This window comes from Sorghum bicolor, chromosome 3 (assembly GCF_000003195.3).
Source record: "Sorghum bicolor cultivar BTx623 chromosome 3, Sorghum_bicolor_NCBIv3, whole genome shotgun sequence".
Lineage (NCBI taxonomy): Eukaryota > Viridiplantae > Streptophyta > Magnoliopsida > Poales > Poaceae > Sorghum > Sorghum bicolor.
This window is the reverse complement of record NC_012872.2, coordinates 59,951,827-59,969,588: the sequence shown is the minus strand read 5'-3', so window position 1 is coordinate 59,969,588 and position 17,762 is coordinate 59,951,827. Positions and strand designations below refer to the sequence as shown.

At 48.7% G+C, this 17,762-nt stretch overlaps 2 protein-coding genes across 2 annotated transcripts; both read right to left on the bottom strand.

The window, feature by feature from the left end:
• On the bottom strand, window positions 7,501-8,668 carry LOC110433740. The gene is made up of 2 exons (XM_021456291.1): window positions 8,300-8,668; window positions 7,501-7,563 (listed from the first exon to the last, which is right to left on the bottom strand). Exons 1-2 carry the CDS (start codon window positions 8,666-8,668, stop codon window positions 7,501-7,503), a joined length of 432 nt encoding a protein of 143 aa, XP_021311966.1.
• LOC8068035 (adenylate isopentenyltransferase) lies at window positions 15,182-16,859 on the bottom strand. The gene has a single exon (XM_002456124.2). The coding sequence runs from the start codon at window positions 16,432-16,434 to the stop codon at window positions 15,310-15,312; it is 1,125 nt and encodes a 374-aa protein (XP_002456169.2). The 5' UTR covers window positions 16,435-16,859; the 3' UTR covers window positions 15,182-15,309.

The following is a 17,762-nucleotide window of genomic DNA, read 5'->3' as shown; positions in this document are numbered from 1 at the left end:
AGCAAAACCGTCTTCGAAACCGCTCCAGCGAGGCCAAATGCATGGTTTAAAAAGTTAAGAGAGGTGATTTATCTGGTTTTGGAGTTAAGAGAGTTAAAACGGACTTTCGTAAAAATTAGAGACGAAAAGTAGTCTTTTTTCTTAAAAAAAAGATGGAGAAAAAAAGTCCAGAGAGCATTCCTCGTGCGGGCCGATGTAAACGCACATATTCAGGCCAGGGGCATCGCTAGCCCATATAGGCATGTGGCGCGGGTTCACGGGACGGAAAGCCGCTGTTTTGCCTCCTCGCGAGAGCAACTCGAATAGTTTTTTTAAAAAAAATATTTAATAGAGATTTAAAAAAAAAACATTCTTCAGCATGCTCGGATATATACATCTTCTATTCTATTTTTTCACTAGCCAAAGAAAGAAAGCGAGAATGACTCTCGATTCTTACTCAAAAATAATACTTTAGAAAATAAATTTTAGAAAGATTTTTTAGAGATGCTCTAAGTCTAAGTTTTCTTACTCAACTCTAGAATTGAATAAATTGTCTCTTTGAACTCCAATACTTGTTTAAATTACCTCTCTATCCTTGACCTTCAAGGAAGTTTTATAATTTTAATTAAAAAAAAATAGTAAACACCTGATAAAGTTTTAAAACTATGAAAATATCTTTAACCTTCTGAAATTCTAAGAAAAACCTAGACATAGATTACGAGAAACCAAAATAAAATATTTATAGCTTGTGAAAAGATATTTAAAAGCTTCCTAAATTAGATTTAGCTCTATAAAATGCAAAAAAAATATCTAGAATGATCTTTTAAAAATCCCAAAATATTATAATCAATGTCTAAATGTGTTTTAAAAATTTCCCACGATTAAAATATAAGATGCAATTAATATGTTGAATGCATTCATAATGGTTGCATCTTGTGTTTTGTAGAAAGTTTTTAAAACACATTTAAATATTGATTAGAGCTAAATGTAAGTTGTAGAAGCTTATAGATATATTTTCACGATCTTTAAATATTTTATTTGGGTTCTTTTGTTTCCCGATCTATCTCTAGGATTCCCCTCACGATTTTTGGAAGCTTATTAGAGATTTGTTTAAAAAGTTTATCAAGTCTTTATTGTATTTTATAAAATTTGAAAATGGTGAAACTGCACTTAAAACCACTTCTAGTTGGGACTGGGCACGGTCATAATTAAGCACGATACTGGACACAATCACCGTTCAATATGAAACAGAAAAAAAAATTCTCCATATGTCACTCCAATATGGCAATATCTCGATAAACAAGCGCGAATACACACCACCGAGGCACCAACGCCCGCAGACCGCCCTTCGTCGCGGCTAATAGTGACAGTCCCAAATAGTCGGACCTCGGCGCGGTTGCCGCGCGCACAACACCAACCAAAAGTCGACGATCCCATCCCTATATATCATCCCCTGCGCCTGCGCGTTTTCCCGCGTGCAGCCCTCTCACACCCCCAGGTGCGAGCCGGAGGAGCAGATGAAGTCGGCAGGCACACGACGACCGGGGCGCACGGCGACGTACGGCAGCTGACAGAGCTGAGAATGAAGAATCCAGAGAGAAAGCCCCGTCAGACGCCCGACGACAGCGAAACGCCCGCATTTGTAGACGACCTCTTGGCACGGAAGCGTAATGCGCGTGCACCGCTAGCTATCTCTCGGTCTCGGCGCTCTCTTGTGCTATAAGTAGCTTTTGGCTCCCCGCCATCCATCGTCACGTCGAGCGGCTTCGTATGGAAGTGAAAAGCAAGGTGGTCGGTGCGTTCCTGCCGCGCGGGTACTGTGGGTCACAAGTGATTAACCCGCGTCGTGGGACATGGGAGCAAGTCTTAATTTGCTGCCGATGTCTTGCCTGCAAGCATGCATGCATACACCTCCTCCATTTCTTGTTGATGGAATTAGATAGGGTATGCGTGGTCAGTAATTCATGTTATTTGCTACTACACGCTACCGAGATCAGAAAGAAATCACAGTGCAAAGTTGCATGTTCAAAGGCATTATTATTGCGAGTATATACTATGGCCACTCTTTCAGTAAAAATGACACACACTTTCGGTCCCCACATCCAGCTGGCCACATATATAATGCTCTTTCCGTCCTCAGTTCTGTGAACCTCTCATCAGAAAAACCGAGGTCGGCTGAGGACGATATATATAAGCAAAACCGACTCTCTTCAGTCTTCCAAATTCCGATCCTCGCTGACGAGGACGGCAGCACGCACCACGGTCACCAGAAACATCAAGGAGGGGAAAACAGAAGAAAAGGCTACGGCCGATCAGTTTCCCTACGATCGAGAGTAGATAGAGATAGCGACCGCCAAGGAAAAACCGCGTCACGCTCTCTCGCGCGCCCATCGCCGGTCGCCGTCGTCGTCGCGCTCGCACCGGAGAGCCGCGCGCCGCGCGCGTGCCTTCCTCCGATCCTGCAGTCCTGCTCTCGCCTCCCCGGCCGCCGGTCGCGGTCGTGGCTCAACGCTCAATGCAAGTCCGCTGGCCACCCACCACCATGCCACGCGCGCTCGATCCTCGCGTCGCATCGTTCTGAAACCCGGGGGCTCCATTCGTCGCGCGACGTCGTGGTTAACTGCTCGGCGCGGTCTATTTTACTGGCCTTGCAAGGTAAGAATATGGCGATGGATGGACGTGGACGTGATCATGGTCGGCAGCACACAGTATATGGATAGATCTATCACAGGTAACTCTGTCGGCGTGGCTACTATATAGTTAGCTTGCAGCAATGTGAGACCGGAGAAATGATGTTAGCAAAATGCTCATTGGCCATTGCTGCCACCGGTAGGTAACGACCTCCTCCCGATCGATCGGCATCACACGTACGTACCAAGGACGACGATGGTTAGCTAGCGCGGTGCACCGATGGTCTCTGCGTGTCGCCCTCTCCGGCGACGACGCGCTTTGCTGAATACTGCCGTCATGGACTGGCATGGGTGGTCGGTCAGATTAAGGTATCGGTGGTGACTAGATGGGGCACCAACCGTGCTACTGCTACCGTCATTTGGACGGAAGATTCTCAAGAAATAGAGACACTCACTTTACCTGCCTTTATGTTTATGGAAAACTACATTGAGTACGTTGGTCAGAGTTCACATGGACTTAACATAATACTACAAGCTTTCATTCAGTTCCTCATCGTCGATTGTGACGGGAGAGTGAGGTGAGTGTCAACTGCAAACTTCCATCCCTTACCCTAAAGTAGCTAGCTCGATCTAAACTGTTTCAGTCAGAAAAGAAACATTGTCTTGGTGGTGTCACTACCGGATTGGGGGGGGTTTGCCGTGTGCCTCGGGCACACGGCAAAGGCCAAACCGCACACGGCGAAGGCTTTGCCGTGTGTTGCTCACGGCGAAGAACACACGGCAAATCCTCCCACGGTAAACCTTATCTTTACTCACGGCCAAATTGTGGGCACACGGCGAAGCTTTGCCGTGAGTCAGTCCTGACACACGGCAAAAAAAAGGTGATGGACGGCGTGAAACGGAGGGGGACGGTTTGATGACAGGGTTTGCCGTGTGTTGCACACGGCAAACCTTTGCCGTGAGCTAGAGTAAGCACACGGCAAAAATTATAAAGAATTTTTTATTTTTCCTGAAAAGAGCGTTTGCCGTGTGTCTCCACAGTGGCACACGGCAAACATTGAATCTTTGCCGTGTGCTACCATGCAGGCACACGGCAAAGTCTCAATGTTTGCCGTGTGTCAGGGTGCACACACGGCAAACCCCCTTCCCAGGTATGACATAGGCAGCCTGGTAGGCGGGTTTGCCGTGTGCTATGGTCATAGCACACGGCAAAGATTGGTCTTTGCCGTGTGTTATGGCCCTAACACACGACAAACCCCCTTCCCACGTTTTTTTTGTTTTTTTGCTTTTGCAACCACATGTATCATAGCACAGCTCACATTAATCACACATAGCACACAAATATCACAATATATCGCACATTTACCACAATAACCATGATATACCAAATCTCTGACATACATATAACGTACATGTCACATACATAAACACATGTTCATCACCAAGTCCATCACAAGTCTAAGGAAACCACAAATTCAACAAATGTCCGACAAAACGACAAATTCCATAAAAAAACTATAAGTTCACCAACGGAATCCATCTCGTCTGCCCCATGAATCGCCTGGAGGTTGTTACGGATTGACATGGTCGCTCCACCCACCCTCTTGAGGACTTTGCTCATTGGGCGCTTGAGTAGAACCCTGGGAGTGAAGCTACACAAAGGATGAGACAAACGTGTCATAAGTGAATTTTGAGATTAAATACTTCAAGTTGAAGATATACATAGTGGTTTCAAATAAAAATTTTGGCAGCACCTCCCCTGCACGGGGAGGTTCCCAAGACCTGCAAGAAAAGCATCGACACGAAGGACGACAAGCATAGCGGCACGATAGCCGACATCCAAAGCGGCTCGATGGCACGCAACCACAATCTCATCTACATCTACAAAGGTAGAGATTGCATGGTTAAGTGAAGTGAAACTCACTGGGCTAGGTCCACCTAGAGCAGGTGGAACGTACAAGTTTGGTGGCGGAGGTGCTCCCATCTGAGCCCCAAGAGTTCGCATGTAGATGGCCATCTCCCTGTACTGTGTCTCTAACTCGGTGATCCTGACTTCCTTTTGCGAAAGCTGGGTCTACAAGGTTAAAACACTTGTGTTACAAAGCTATGTTATTATTGAATGATTGAGCACGAATGAAACAGCGAGAACCTGGAGGTTCGTGATGATGCACTCGGCTGCGGTCGGCCTCGAGCGTACCCCTGAGCTGCTTTGGCCCTGACGCCTGTCCTTTGCTCTAATCTGGGAGAGAGTAGGAGTCCTCGAGGAGTCAATCAAGGGGTCAGCAACCCAGTATCGCCCATGTTGCTTGCCTCCCCCTGCCCTCATGGCTGCTTCTCCACTGATGGCCTCATTGTAGGGATCAAAGTCAGGGCCATGGATCGCATGTGCCGAATCACAGTATGAGCTGATCCGGCTATGGACGGTGGAGTTGGTGTACGCCTCAGGAGGGTCGTCCGGGCTGTAGGTGATGTCGGCCGTCGCCTTCCCCTTCTTGGAGAGAGCATAGGCCCCCAACGGGCCTATATCCTGCCCAGGGTGTGCGGCTTCCTGCGAAAAAACAAGAAGATGATTAGAGGGTATGCACATATGATCATTAGAATAAATCAATAAATCCTCATACTTACATATCTTTCTCTGTAATCCTCGAGGGTAAGGCTCCCTTGATGGTGTGATGGACCTGGCATCTTTCTGCGTCGCACGCGGGCAGCGTCGTGCTGGTCCCGCCATTCCTGGCTGCACCACCAGTCCACCATCATTTCCCAGCACATCCCTTTGCCCTCCACCCAGTACGGTGGCACCTACACATGATCAAGAACATGACATTTAACAAGACCAAATTAACGTTACTTAAACTACCAAGAAATTAATGTTACTTACAAGCATGAACTGTTCCTTGGTCAGTGTAGTGTCCCTTGCGACATCTTTGTGTATCTTCACGTGCTCGTACTGGGCCTTGTAATTTATGATTGCCTGGATGCGCGCCTCGTAGTGCATGTCCTTGATGCTCTTGACACATTTTGTTCCAAAAATGTGATTGGCTTGTTCCTCATATTCAGGCTCCACTCTAAAGAAATCCTGCATGTTCACACGATGTAGACGGTCATTATGTATAGAAGGACTAAAGAATGTGAAGTAGTGAGCAATGAAGTGCGATGAATTCTTACCCACATCTCCTTGATCACTCTCAAGGCCTTGTTGCCGAAGTTCCTGCCAAGTACATCTGTGGTATCCGGCGCACCTCCGTAGTGCTGAAATGTCCACGCCGGCTCTGGAGCCCCCGCAAGAGTGACCACACCAGGGAAGTGCACCCTACACAAGCCACCAAGGATGGTACTGGGGTGTCGTTGGTGAGCAACTCCTGCTACTAGTACCTTAAAGGACCTGCACAAGTGGTTAACCAAAATTAGTAGTTCATATTGTGAATTTGAACATAAGGAATGTCAAAGTAGTGCTTTGAAACATACTTTTGCCCTCGTGGCCGAATCAATGGGCGATGGTCAATGAATATCGGTCGATTGGGAAGCTGATTGGGACCTCGTTGCCAAATATCTGGCGAGGCCCCATCGTCCTCGTCCTCCTCCTCCTCCTCCTGCTCCTCGTGCGCCCTGGTGGCCGTCTCCTCCTGCTCCTCGTGCGCCCTGGTGGCCGTCTCCTCCTGCTCCTCCTGCTCCCAGGTGGGCGTCTCCTGCTGCTGCACCGCAGGTGTCTCCCCCTGAAGACTGCTAACGCTCCTAGTCCTCCTGCTCGAGGTCCGCCTCGACTGGCTCCTCGACCTGCTCCCCGACCCCTCAGGCTGCTCCTGAGGCTCCTCCCTCGGTCGGGCGTACCGCGACCTCACGTTCCTCATGCCGCCCACCATCTTTGTTCAATGACCTACATGTAAGAAGAGTAAATTAGTAACCACAAATAAACAACATATACATAGATAGAGATGCAAATTAAGGATAACATAATATTACATGTATTAGAAATAATCATCATCTTCATAACCGGCATCCGGTGCATCCTCCATCTCATCATCTGTACCAGCCATGTCTAGGTACTCATCACTAACTGGAGGAGCATCGTTATTGTCATTGTCATTGTCTAAGCGTAACTGCTCAAGTAATCTAACAAAGTTTCCGTGACCAAAGTCATCTAACATGTCTGCTACCCCACCATCATCATCAAAACCATCGACACGTGGTCTCACAACCTCCTCCCTCGTGCGATCACCTTCACCGTGGTAGGTCCATCGGGTATAGCCCTGCATAAACCCAAACTTGCAAAGATGCTGCCCCATGACCTCCTTCGTACGCTTCCGCGTGTTTGCACACTTCACGCATGGACACCAGGTCATACAGGCGCCTTTAGCCCTGGCGAATGCTTGCTCTAAGAAAGCCTCGGTCTTCTCAATCCATTCCAAGGAGATGTCTCTCTGACTTGGGCGGCCGGTGTACATCCACTGACGGTCATCCATCCTCTAACATATCATACAGTAATGTAAGACCAGAATGCATCTACACGATAGCCCTATTAACTAATAGGTGAGGATAGGTCCTAATCCCACCCGAGGATGCGTAGATGGGCTTAGTTTCCATGTCAACTCCGATTTGAGACAAAATTTCGGCAGCACCTCCCCGCTGTTCTCCAAATACACGTCCCGACGGGGAGGTTGTGTACCCGGAGAACAACAGGGAGGTGATGCTGAAACTCTATCTCAGATCGGAGTGGACCTGGAAACTAACCCCATCTACGCATCCTCGGGCTGTCCAAATAACGTGGACAATTCGAAATAGATACGGTCGTTTCCAACCGTATCTCTTTCGAACGGGAGACGCCTAACTCGGTTACGTAAACTATGACACAAATAGAATGTGCGGTTATACCTTGGGTGGCGGTGAAGTTAGGCTAGCGATGCAGGCAGACCCACGGCTTCGAGGAACGCCTGTGCTCCCACGACCTAACGTCCTCCTGCAAAAATAATAGTGTCAAATGAAAGCAACATGATTACAATAAAAACGAGCACACTCATTCACGAGAAAATAAAAACGGCCAGTGGAACTGGAACGGAAACTGCACAGAAACTGCAGTCTCACATGTTCACATGCATTCAGGTAGTGGAACTGAAACTGAACATTACAAAAATTTGAACTGAAATGAGCATTGAGCTAGTGCTTCAGTTCACATTCACATGTATTCAGTTCACATTCACACCCACTAGCAAGTGCTGCAGTTCACACTCACTAATGCTGATGCAGATGGGGAGACATGTAGTTTTCATAATACAAAAATGGCATGACTAGTATTCAGATAACTCTCACAAGCATTTAGATAACTAGTAGCATAAGTAACTAAGAAAAAAAATACTGAACAGTATCCTGAGAAAAAATTCACAAGAAAGCTATTATTCAGTTAGAGCTATTATTCAGTTAGATATTGTTCAGCCATAGCAAATTCATGCTATTTTCAGAACAGAATGTAATTTTCAGAACTGATAGTAATTGATAGCATGCAATTTTCAGAAAGGCAGATACGCATACAGGTACTATCTCTAATGTAGGAATCCTTAGTTACCTCCTTCAAGAACTATTCTTGTGAACAATATCTCACTGTCACTTTTCTGAGTAGATAACAAGTAAAAAGCTACAGGATATTTCCATCCACCGAGCACCTTATCTGTGAACAGGCATATTTGATTCGGCATCACCTTGGGTTGCAGTCTGTTGGAGACGAATGGATCAGCAAGCACAGGGACGACCCTCCAACGACTCCGGCAGTCGCGGCTCCGGCGAGCGCGGCTCCGACGGTCGCGGCTCCGGCGAGCGCGGCTCCAGCGGTCGCGGCTCCGGCGAGCGCGGCTCTGGCGGTAGCGGATCCGCGAGCGTGGCTCCGGCGGTCGGGGGTGGGCGCAGCTCCGGCAGTCCGATGCGGGCGCGGCTCTGGAGATCCGAGGCGAGCGCGGCTCCAGCAGGGGCGGGTGCGGGCGCGCGGCTTCAGCAGGAGAGGGCGGTGCGGCGTTGCGAGTAGGGCAGGGGCGGGCGTGGCTTCGGCAGCGGCGAGGCGGCGTTGCGAGCATGCGGCCAAGGCATGGCCTTGCGAGCAGGGCAGGGGCAGCCTTGCGTGAGCGGTGGACAATGGCCTAATCTGTTACCTATTTTTGAGAGGAGAGGGGCGCATGGCCTTATCTGTTTCCTTCCTTTTTTTTGGAGAATGACATCTTTGCCGTGTGCCATGATCTAGCTCACGGCAAACATTTTTTAGTTACTTTTTTCATTTAATTTTTTTTTAAAAAATTGGCTCACGACAAACATTTTTTACTTATTTTTTTCATTTACTTTTTTTTTATTCTTTGCCGTGTGTCCCACATTTGCACACGGCAAACCATGTGTTTGCCGTGTGCTGGTGCAAGTGGCACACGGCAAACAGATAACAATATTTTATGTATCAATCTTATACTTTTTTCTATACAAGTATACTTACTTAATAAATCAATTTTTTTGTAATTTCTTTGTCAAATGAACTTCACAATGTATATTCCATGTTTATAAACATATTACACTATTATTTCATGTGTTTATTTCTTTAATTCGAATTTTCTCATTTCAAAATCAATAAATGCTGAAAATAATTAAGAAATAGTAAACGATTCCGAAAAATTCCCAAATTTGGAGACAACAGAACCTATGTGTTGTAGTGCTTATAGAAAAAGTTTCGAAATCAAACTCAAATATGAAAGTCGAATCTACTCCAACTCATACTCCTTCACTTATAACACTATGAAACTTCTTCGAAGATTATTTGGTTTCTACACATCATATAAGACAACTTATTCGAAATCTTCCCAAACTTTTTTTACGACGTCTATGTATGATAACATGACATATGTACAAGTTTCAGGATTTACGCAATAAAATAGCATTTATTAGAATTTTTAAAAAGCACCAACGCATGTTCGGCGTCGTGTCTCCTAACCACGGCATTCGAAAGTCATTTCCGTTTCGAATGTGTGTTCTCAGACAGGGTTAGGTAACATGAATATCATTTTTCCGATATTTTTTTCAACAATTTCACTGAGTCGTAGTTAAAATTTGACCGCATCCGAAAAAATGAAATTAAATGCTGTTAATTGCAAAAATATAGCAAATATGTTTCAAATTTTATGAAATTTGAGTATGAAGTTACAAATGGTGAGTGAGTAGACAAGAAAAAATTTGGAGGGCAAAATCTGAAAAAAAGACAAACTGTTCGCCGTGTGCTGCACACATGGCACACGGCAAACGTTGACGGCAGGGTGTGGACGTTCGTATGGAGTTAGTTTTTGCCGTGTGTCTTATTTTTACCGTGGGTTGCTCACGTTAAAGTTTTAAGTTTGCCGTGTGCCTGGTGTTTGCCGTGAGCAACACACGGCAAAGGCTAGATATACCGTGTGCCTAGCGTTTGCCGTGTGCTTGGACAGGGCACACGGCAAACCCGACCTTTGCCGTGTGTTGCTCACGGCAAACTTTCGGGTACACGGCAAAGGCCGGCTCTCCGGTAGTGTGTACAGAAAACGAAGAACAGGCGAAAAGAATAACCCCTTTAATTCCAGCTGATCTAAGTAAGTATAACAAACACATGCAGTACGTGTAGGCATTTTTAGTACTAGTATTCTCTTCCTTTAGTCAACATTGCCAACAGGGGCGTCCCAGATAAATATGAGACCCAGTTCAAAACAATAAGTGAAGGCCTAACATTTATTATCAAAATCTAAAAAAGATAATATCAAATATCAATATACTACAAAGACAATGTATAAAAGATTAACTAAATAAAATAGGGATTGTGCATGGAATTTATACTAGGCAATGATCACCGTCTGGCGTCCTAATCTGGGTCCAGCCGTCTAGGATTGCTACTAGGTCTCGACTCTTAAGCGACGAACAACACCAAGGGCAAGGAACAAGTCTAAGGGACGAAGCCATAAAATCACGAAGGGTTACAAACTTATGTGAAGAAGAATTACCGGTCATAGACTTTTCTAATTCACGACCATAGACTTAATGTGCTTTCTCTCGAAGAAAGTAGCAGGCCATATTTATTGAGTCTCTATGACTAATTTACTAATTAAAACAAACCTAAAATTATTATATATACTTAGAAAACTTAGTAAATTTTGGGGCCTATAAATTTTATAGGCCCAGTTCGGTCGCACAGTCCGCACGGGCTCCGGGACGCCTCTGATTGCCAATTGCATAATACTGCAAAACCCACGATATAAGTATAGTAGACTACATTATTTTTGGTCAGTTTCTGTAGGGCAAGAAAGGAACAACAAGATAGTATTATATACTGCTCTATAATCTACTACTAATAAAACGCATTCGAAGTTCAGTTCCAAAACGTACTGCATGCCAGTACTCCTTCTATATTTATATAGTATGCATGAACATACTCTTACAAAAGACCAGGCTGGATCCAAGTTCTTTACTGCCTGCCAATACCAATACCAATACTGAAAAGGCAGCATGCACTCACACACATCATTGATCTTCGGAGGGGAGAAGCATCTAGGTACTAAGTATGCTAGCTAAGTGGAGTAGTTAATGGCATCTGCTGTCTCAATGCGTACGCAACACACGGGGAGCAAAGCTGAATTCCTGTCCGGGCCGTGACGGGTTGCAGGGGGAGCAGCAAGCAAGGAGCAAGGCGAGGAGGAGCAGGGCTGACACACCAGGTGAGCAGGCGCCAAATTTAAAACTCGTCAGCTGTTCCTTCCCTTCCTGCTCGTCTTCTAGGTCGGCTCCATGCATGCACCTCAGCCTCAGAGCAGAGCTCAAGTGGGATTAAATTTAGCGCGGCCGCAGCGAGCGGAGGAGAGAATCAGAGATCATGCGGCGAGGCGGCGGGCATTTCGGCGTCAAGTATTTGCAACTTGGAGTGGACCTTTTGGGGGGTTGAGATGATGAGATGGATTGTTTATACGACGTGCTAAATCCAGGATGAAATGACCTACTCGTGGAAGAAGGATCCAAAGATGTTAGGAAGGAACAGCGGTGTTTATTCGTTCTGACTTTGACCCTGCATAAACATAATGCAGGTGTGGAGAGACAGACAGTGCCAATTGAGTTCGAATCTAGCCAGAGCGACGGGGATTCTAATTCTAACAGGGGAACGAGAAGGAGCTGGGCTTTTGGCAAGTGGTTCGTTAGTGAGGGGGGTGTGTGAGGGACAATTAGACAGGGGGTAGGGGCCATGCTGCTGGTTGCGTTTTGAGAGAGCAGCTGATGAACATGTAGTACGGAGTACTACTAGCTAGGCGTAGGACGATGAGCGGTTGTAGTAGTAGTAGTAGTAGTAGTATAGTATTGTTACGCTGCCGGCGCTGCCTCCGGCCTAGTACATGCACGGACGGACACGCGCAGCTGGAGAGGGCTCCCCTCGAGCGCCAAAAACAAGCGAGGGGGAGGCAGCCTTTGCCGCGGCCGCGAAGGAGAGGGAAGTCTGGGCGGGCCTAGAGACCAGCAACCGCAACAACTACCAAGGACGGGTGCGTGCGGCTCCTCTCCTCAGCATTAGCGCCCGCCACAGCCGCCCGCCCGGGAAGCAATGCAACGGCTGCTGCGCCTGCCTGGTGCTGGTGCCTGCACGCGCGCCGGCGGCATGTGGGGGGATAAACAAATGCCGCTGCCCATCATTGTTCACGCGCGTTCCTCTCTCTGTGACTCTACTGCACGCCCTGCATCCTTTTGCGTGCGGCCTCCCAGTTCGCCGTCGTCTGGTCAACCGTGCGCGCGCGTGCGTTCGCTCGCAGCGTAGGGTTTCTGCGTACTACTGTCTAGGACTACTTCTTCTCATTCCCCCGTGGCCATGCCGTCGTTTCGCCCCCAAAACGAAGCTTCTTTTTCAGAAGCTTGTTTGGAACGCCATTTGGATAGTCTAGGCACTAGAGTTGCGGTCTCTTTTCTGAGTTGTGATAACGGGCAAGCGAGCAATGAAGAGAAGAGCAGTGCTGGCTGGTCGGCGTGTCTGCACGCCGCCGAGGACAGGAGCAGGGGTAGCTCAGTAGGCATCTGGAACGGCATCCTATCCTGGCCATATTTTATAAGTTACACACACACAGTGTTAGTTGTTGTTGCATTAGTAAACATGGAGGCACAGCTTGGCTGAATGGCTGCTCCGCTCAGCTCCAGGGAATAATTCTGGACGAATATGGTGACACATCCAAATCAAGCGCAGGCGCAGCGACATCATCAGGCAAGTGCACATGACCGAAGGAAGCAACTACGGAGTACAGCTCACAAATCGCATACTCATTGACACGCAGCCACAAATGAGGATTAACTCATCCATTAACCCATGGTGATGCAAACAGAAAAAAAAAACAATAGGATGTCTGAAAACCCCTATCATTTTATTGTCCAGGTGTTGGAGCGATCTGATTGACATCTATGCTGCCCATCCTTTCAACCTCCGGTCAGTTCTGTGTGTCTATTTTGTACGGTACCGGCGAACGTGGGCTCCCACCTTAAACCCTGCTTGATCACCATACTCCTCCGGCCGAGGGTCGATTTGGATGTGGGCATAAAGGCCTTTTACGATACAATCAATAATTCGATTCATTTTCAATTAGATCCTGCTCTAGCTTTAGAGGTTATTACTTCCTTAGCAGCTTAACATATGTGCTCTTTACCTGCATATGCATTCATACACAAGACTTTATCACCAAGTTGCAATAATGTTTCTCAAAAAAAAAAACAAGTTGCAATAAGGCTTAGTCTAGTGTTTTTTTTGGATAAATGGACCAAAACTAAGTTAAGATAAAAAAAAACTTTCTTGAATAAAGACACATAAAACATTTACTTCATATTAATTTACATTTGCCAACTAATGAACTAATGGTTAATTGGTTTGAAACTAAAAATTTGTTCATAGAGAAACTCTACAACACCCGTATCGAAAAGTAGTATATATAGGACGTTAGCAACTTCACGACAGACCACTCCAACAATCAAAGTTGCCTGTGAAACTAAAAGTCACCCTACCCACTGCAGCAACGCCCATCAAGGGATTCACTAAGTGACGCCTCCATCAAGGAAACAACATCTGCAGACGTTGTCAACGTCAACCGGAATAATTGTACATGTTTTTCAACCAAGAAAAGAACCCCTCGGTAGAGGCGGTTATGGGGAAGAGGGCATACGACAATGCCTATAACAAAGGTATATGACGCCCACATGCGTCGCCATTATCAACATCAATATAGTCAAGTAAGGATTTCTCCTAATAACTAGACCTAAAGTTTAGGTGACTAAAGTTTAGTCTATGGTAAGCAAATAGGGTTTCTCCTATCGTCAAATCCATGTCTGCCATCGACGATCATGCTAACCATAACATGCTTTGTTTGTACTCGTCTCCCCTTCCAATGTTACCCATCCTCCATGAATCCCCAAGAGGCGTCACATTTGGTTACATGTATAAGTAGATGTTGAGATCTTTGCATGGTGAAATTCAGTTTAAACATATCCACTGGACTAGAATGAGACGCCATCTATGAAAATGTCAATCCCACATCTAATTTCTCTATCGCCATTTTAACCACAGCGCCAATTGTAATTTTCCAACTTTTAGACGACCGACGGTTGATTGGTAGACAACAGTGCTGTGCAAGTGTACTCCCACAGCCGGAGTGGCAGAAATCTATCGCCAACAGGCCAGAATTGGTCGAAAAGAATATAATTAACATGATGGAGCGCGATCACGTCACTACATCTATGTCAGGAGTCAGCAGGGAGACGTAACAGTTTGATGAGTTTTACTTACTAGTAATATAAGGGGGAAAAAAAATAAGAGCTTGCATTGGCGGCTAAGCTTTCGAGGGGGCATTGGATTTGGATTTGGTAGCAGCGATGTGTGACGAGCCAGCGGGACAAGGTTTTGTGCAAGTGGGAATTGAAGGACAAAACAGAGGAGAGGAACCATACACCAGCAGTACTAAGTTCTAACAACTTCTGGCCGGCCGGCAGCCAAATGCCACATTTGACTGGTGCAACGCAATTTTGTGACCTATCAAGCAACTCGGGCTCTTATTCTATGATAGTACTGTGGTAGTAGTGGAATCGCACGAATCGCCGACGAGACGAGCTGCACAAGATAGATATAGCTCGCAGGACAAAAGAAACGAATGCATTTCTTGTTTTGTTTAGCGAGAGAAGGGCGCACACGTCTGGAGCCCCAACTGACTTCCAAGCTGGCACAGCACAACCACAACACCAGCTCACGCGTCCAGCACAATCCCCTGCCTCCCACCCCCCTAATCACGCATTAAGCATGGGTTTGCGCTCTAATCCGCACGCACAAGCTGGCCTGCAGACAGTTTTTTCAAAGTCTCTGAACAAGACGGTCGGTGGCACTGGCTGCGGCTAGATTACGCTGCTAGCTGCGGCTGTGTGCCGTGCTGTCTTCTCGCTTGACAAGCCATGGATGGAGCCGAGAAGGAAACAGAGATGCGCCGCCTCATCAGTATTCACAAGCCCGGCCGGCAAAAATTGGCAGTTGCTTGCCGGTCGTCGTCTCGCCCTGTTTCTGTTGCACGCTGTCGCTGCGGCTCAGCTGCTGTGCGGCATCGCCAGCTACGGACGGCCCCACCGACCGGTGCCCGGTGTCGTCTCCGGGACCCTCCAAAATTCGGCGGCCTATCCCCCCAACAAAAAAACGAGACATTTGACGCGTCATCACGAGTCACCCCACCATGCCACGACATTGCCTCCGCGCCAGCGGCCACCTTTGCTGCTGCTGCTGCTGCTCGTGGTGGCTGTCGAGGAACTGGCGCATGGCGGCGAGGCCAGGCCCGCGCACGTCGCGCTCCCACGCGGCGGCCTCGGCGTCGCGCCCGGCGCCGGCCAGCCGCGCGCGGACCGTGGGCGTCGCGTCGAGGCGCCGCACGGGCCAGCCCCAGGCGTCGGCCATGCGCCGGATCTTGCGCACCTGCGCCGCGGCCAGCACCCGCGTGTTGGCCTTGATCTCGTCGATCGCCGCGGCGAGGGTCTTGCGGCCCGCGAAGTGGTCGCCCAGCTCCGGCACGCCGATGGCCTTGCCCAGCCCGGCCGCGTGGGCGGCGCGCTCCGCGGGGGACGTGGACGCGAAGTACTCCCGGAGCTCCTCCACCATGCCCTCGCGCACCATGTCGTCCACGCGCCGGTCCAGGTAGTCGTCCAGCACCGCGCCGTCTACGTCCACCCAGAGGAGGCAGCACGGGAGCCTCAGCGACGGCCGGTAGCACCCGTCGTCGTCGTCGGCCTTGAACGGGTCGCCGCCGCCGAGGCGGTCGTCGGCGAGGAGCGCGTGGATGAGCGAGTTGGAGCCCCCGGCCACGACGGGCACCCGCCCACGCGCCGCGACGGAGGCCGCGGCCTCGGCGGCCAGCGCGCGGTACGACGGCGCCGGGAGCTCGCCCGCGTCGGCGCGGACCGCGCCCAGGAGGTGGTGCGGGACGCCGCGGCGGTCGGCGTGGGGCACCTTGTTGGTGGTGACGTCGAGGCCCGCGTAGAGCTGTATCTTGTCGGCGTTCACCACCTCGCCGCCCAGCGCCACGGCCGCGTCGATGGACAGCTTGGTCTTGCCCGTGCCCGTGGCGCCGACGATCACCACCAGCCTGGGCTCCGCGGGCGCAAGCCCCTTGCCGCTGCTCGAGCAGCAGCAGCCACCACCGTCGCCTCCTCTGCTCCTGCTGCCCTCCATTCTGACGCTGCCGCTGCTGGGGCGACGCGGCCGCTTCCGTGGCGCGTCGATGCCAGCGACTGCCGCGGCGGCCGCCATGGGTGAGCAGCGGGCGACGGTGCCGATCCTCGTGATGAGACCGCTCATATAGCCTTTGGCCGCCACCGAGCCCAAATCCTGTGCCGCAACACTCGCTAGTGTGCCGCGCGTTATATATGCAGGCGAGGCACGCAGGGCAGGAGAGGCGTGGCTACAAGTGTGTCATTTATTATTAGCACTTGGAGCAGCAGTGGGTTCTCTGTTGCGGTGCGGCGGGCGAAGCTGAGGCTGAACTGTTAACGAATGCCACAGGCATCCGCATTCAGCTCACGCGCCAGTTGCTTGCGAGCCGGGCTTGCAGCCTTGCACTTGCACGCCTGGTCTGTTTGCCTTGTGCCGGGCGCCTGTTCCGGCGCTGTCCCTCTTCTCTCCTCTGCTTATGTTGTTATGCCTGTTCCTAGGCAACTCTCACTACTCGGGCGGCAGGCAAAGCGAGCAAAAGCCAAAACAAGGCGGTGCATATGCTTGGTCGATGGCGCAGGCGGAGGATATATATGCTCCGTGGCGCACATACTTCTGACACTGCAGGAAGGTACCTTCGGATTAACGCATAAGCCATCGTTTGCAGATGACTGACCGTGATGTGATGCGATCGGATCGGGGAATTCGGCCATCCTGCTCGCTTTCTTCGCTTCCAGTCCGCCCCTCCCCCAGGGAAAGCTGATAGCAGCAGGGAATCAAGGCGGCACTGGTAGGTACCATCCATACCCGCGAGATCAAAATTTTAACCTTTAGATTACCTATACCTGCACACGAGTAGAACAATGCTCCTATACCCGCATCTGCGCGGGTAAATTTTACCCCACAGGTAACCTGTACCCGACAGCATACCCGAGAACTACATATAAATATAAGACATTCACATGCAAAAATAAATCATTGCAAGTCTCCAACAAGTTACAAACTAGCATTTATATAATGACATCAAATTTATATATATATACTAGGAGGGTTTAGTTAGATTTGGGCCAAATTCATAGGCTAGATGGGCTAAAATGACAAGAGTGGCTAGTTATTTTGGCGGGTGTTTTATACCCGTAGGTAGACAAGTATGGGTACTACACATCCACACCCGTACCCAACATGCTTTTGCCCAAAAACGTACTCATGGGTAGAAAATTCATTCCATACTCGCCTCTTTATCGGGTAAAACCCGTCAGATACTTGGGTTTTGGGTATCTGTTGCCATCTTGAGCAGGGAACAATGTCCTGCTTAGTATAGAAATGGAAAAGAAAACATTCAGTCCATCCAAACAATTTAGCTTACTGTCCATCTTTTTTAGATTATCCAACCATCCGACTTATAATAATTTCATTAGCTAGCTCTTTTTAGTTTTTTTCCTTTCATTGTAGCATGGTCTCTTCTCCTTCTTTCT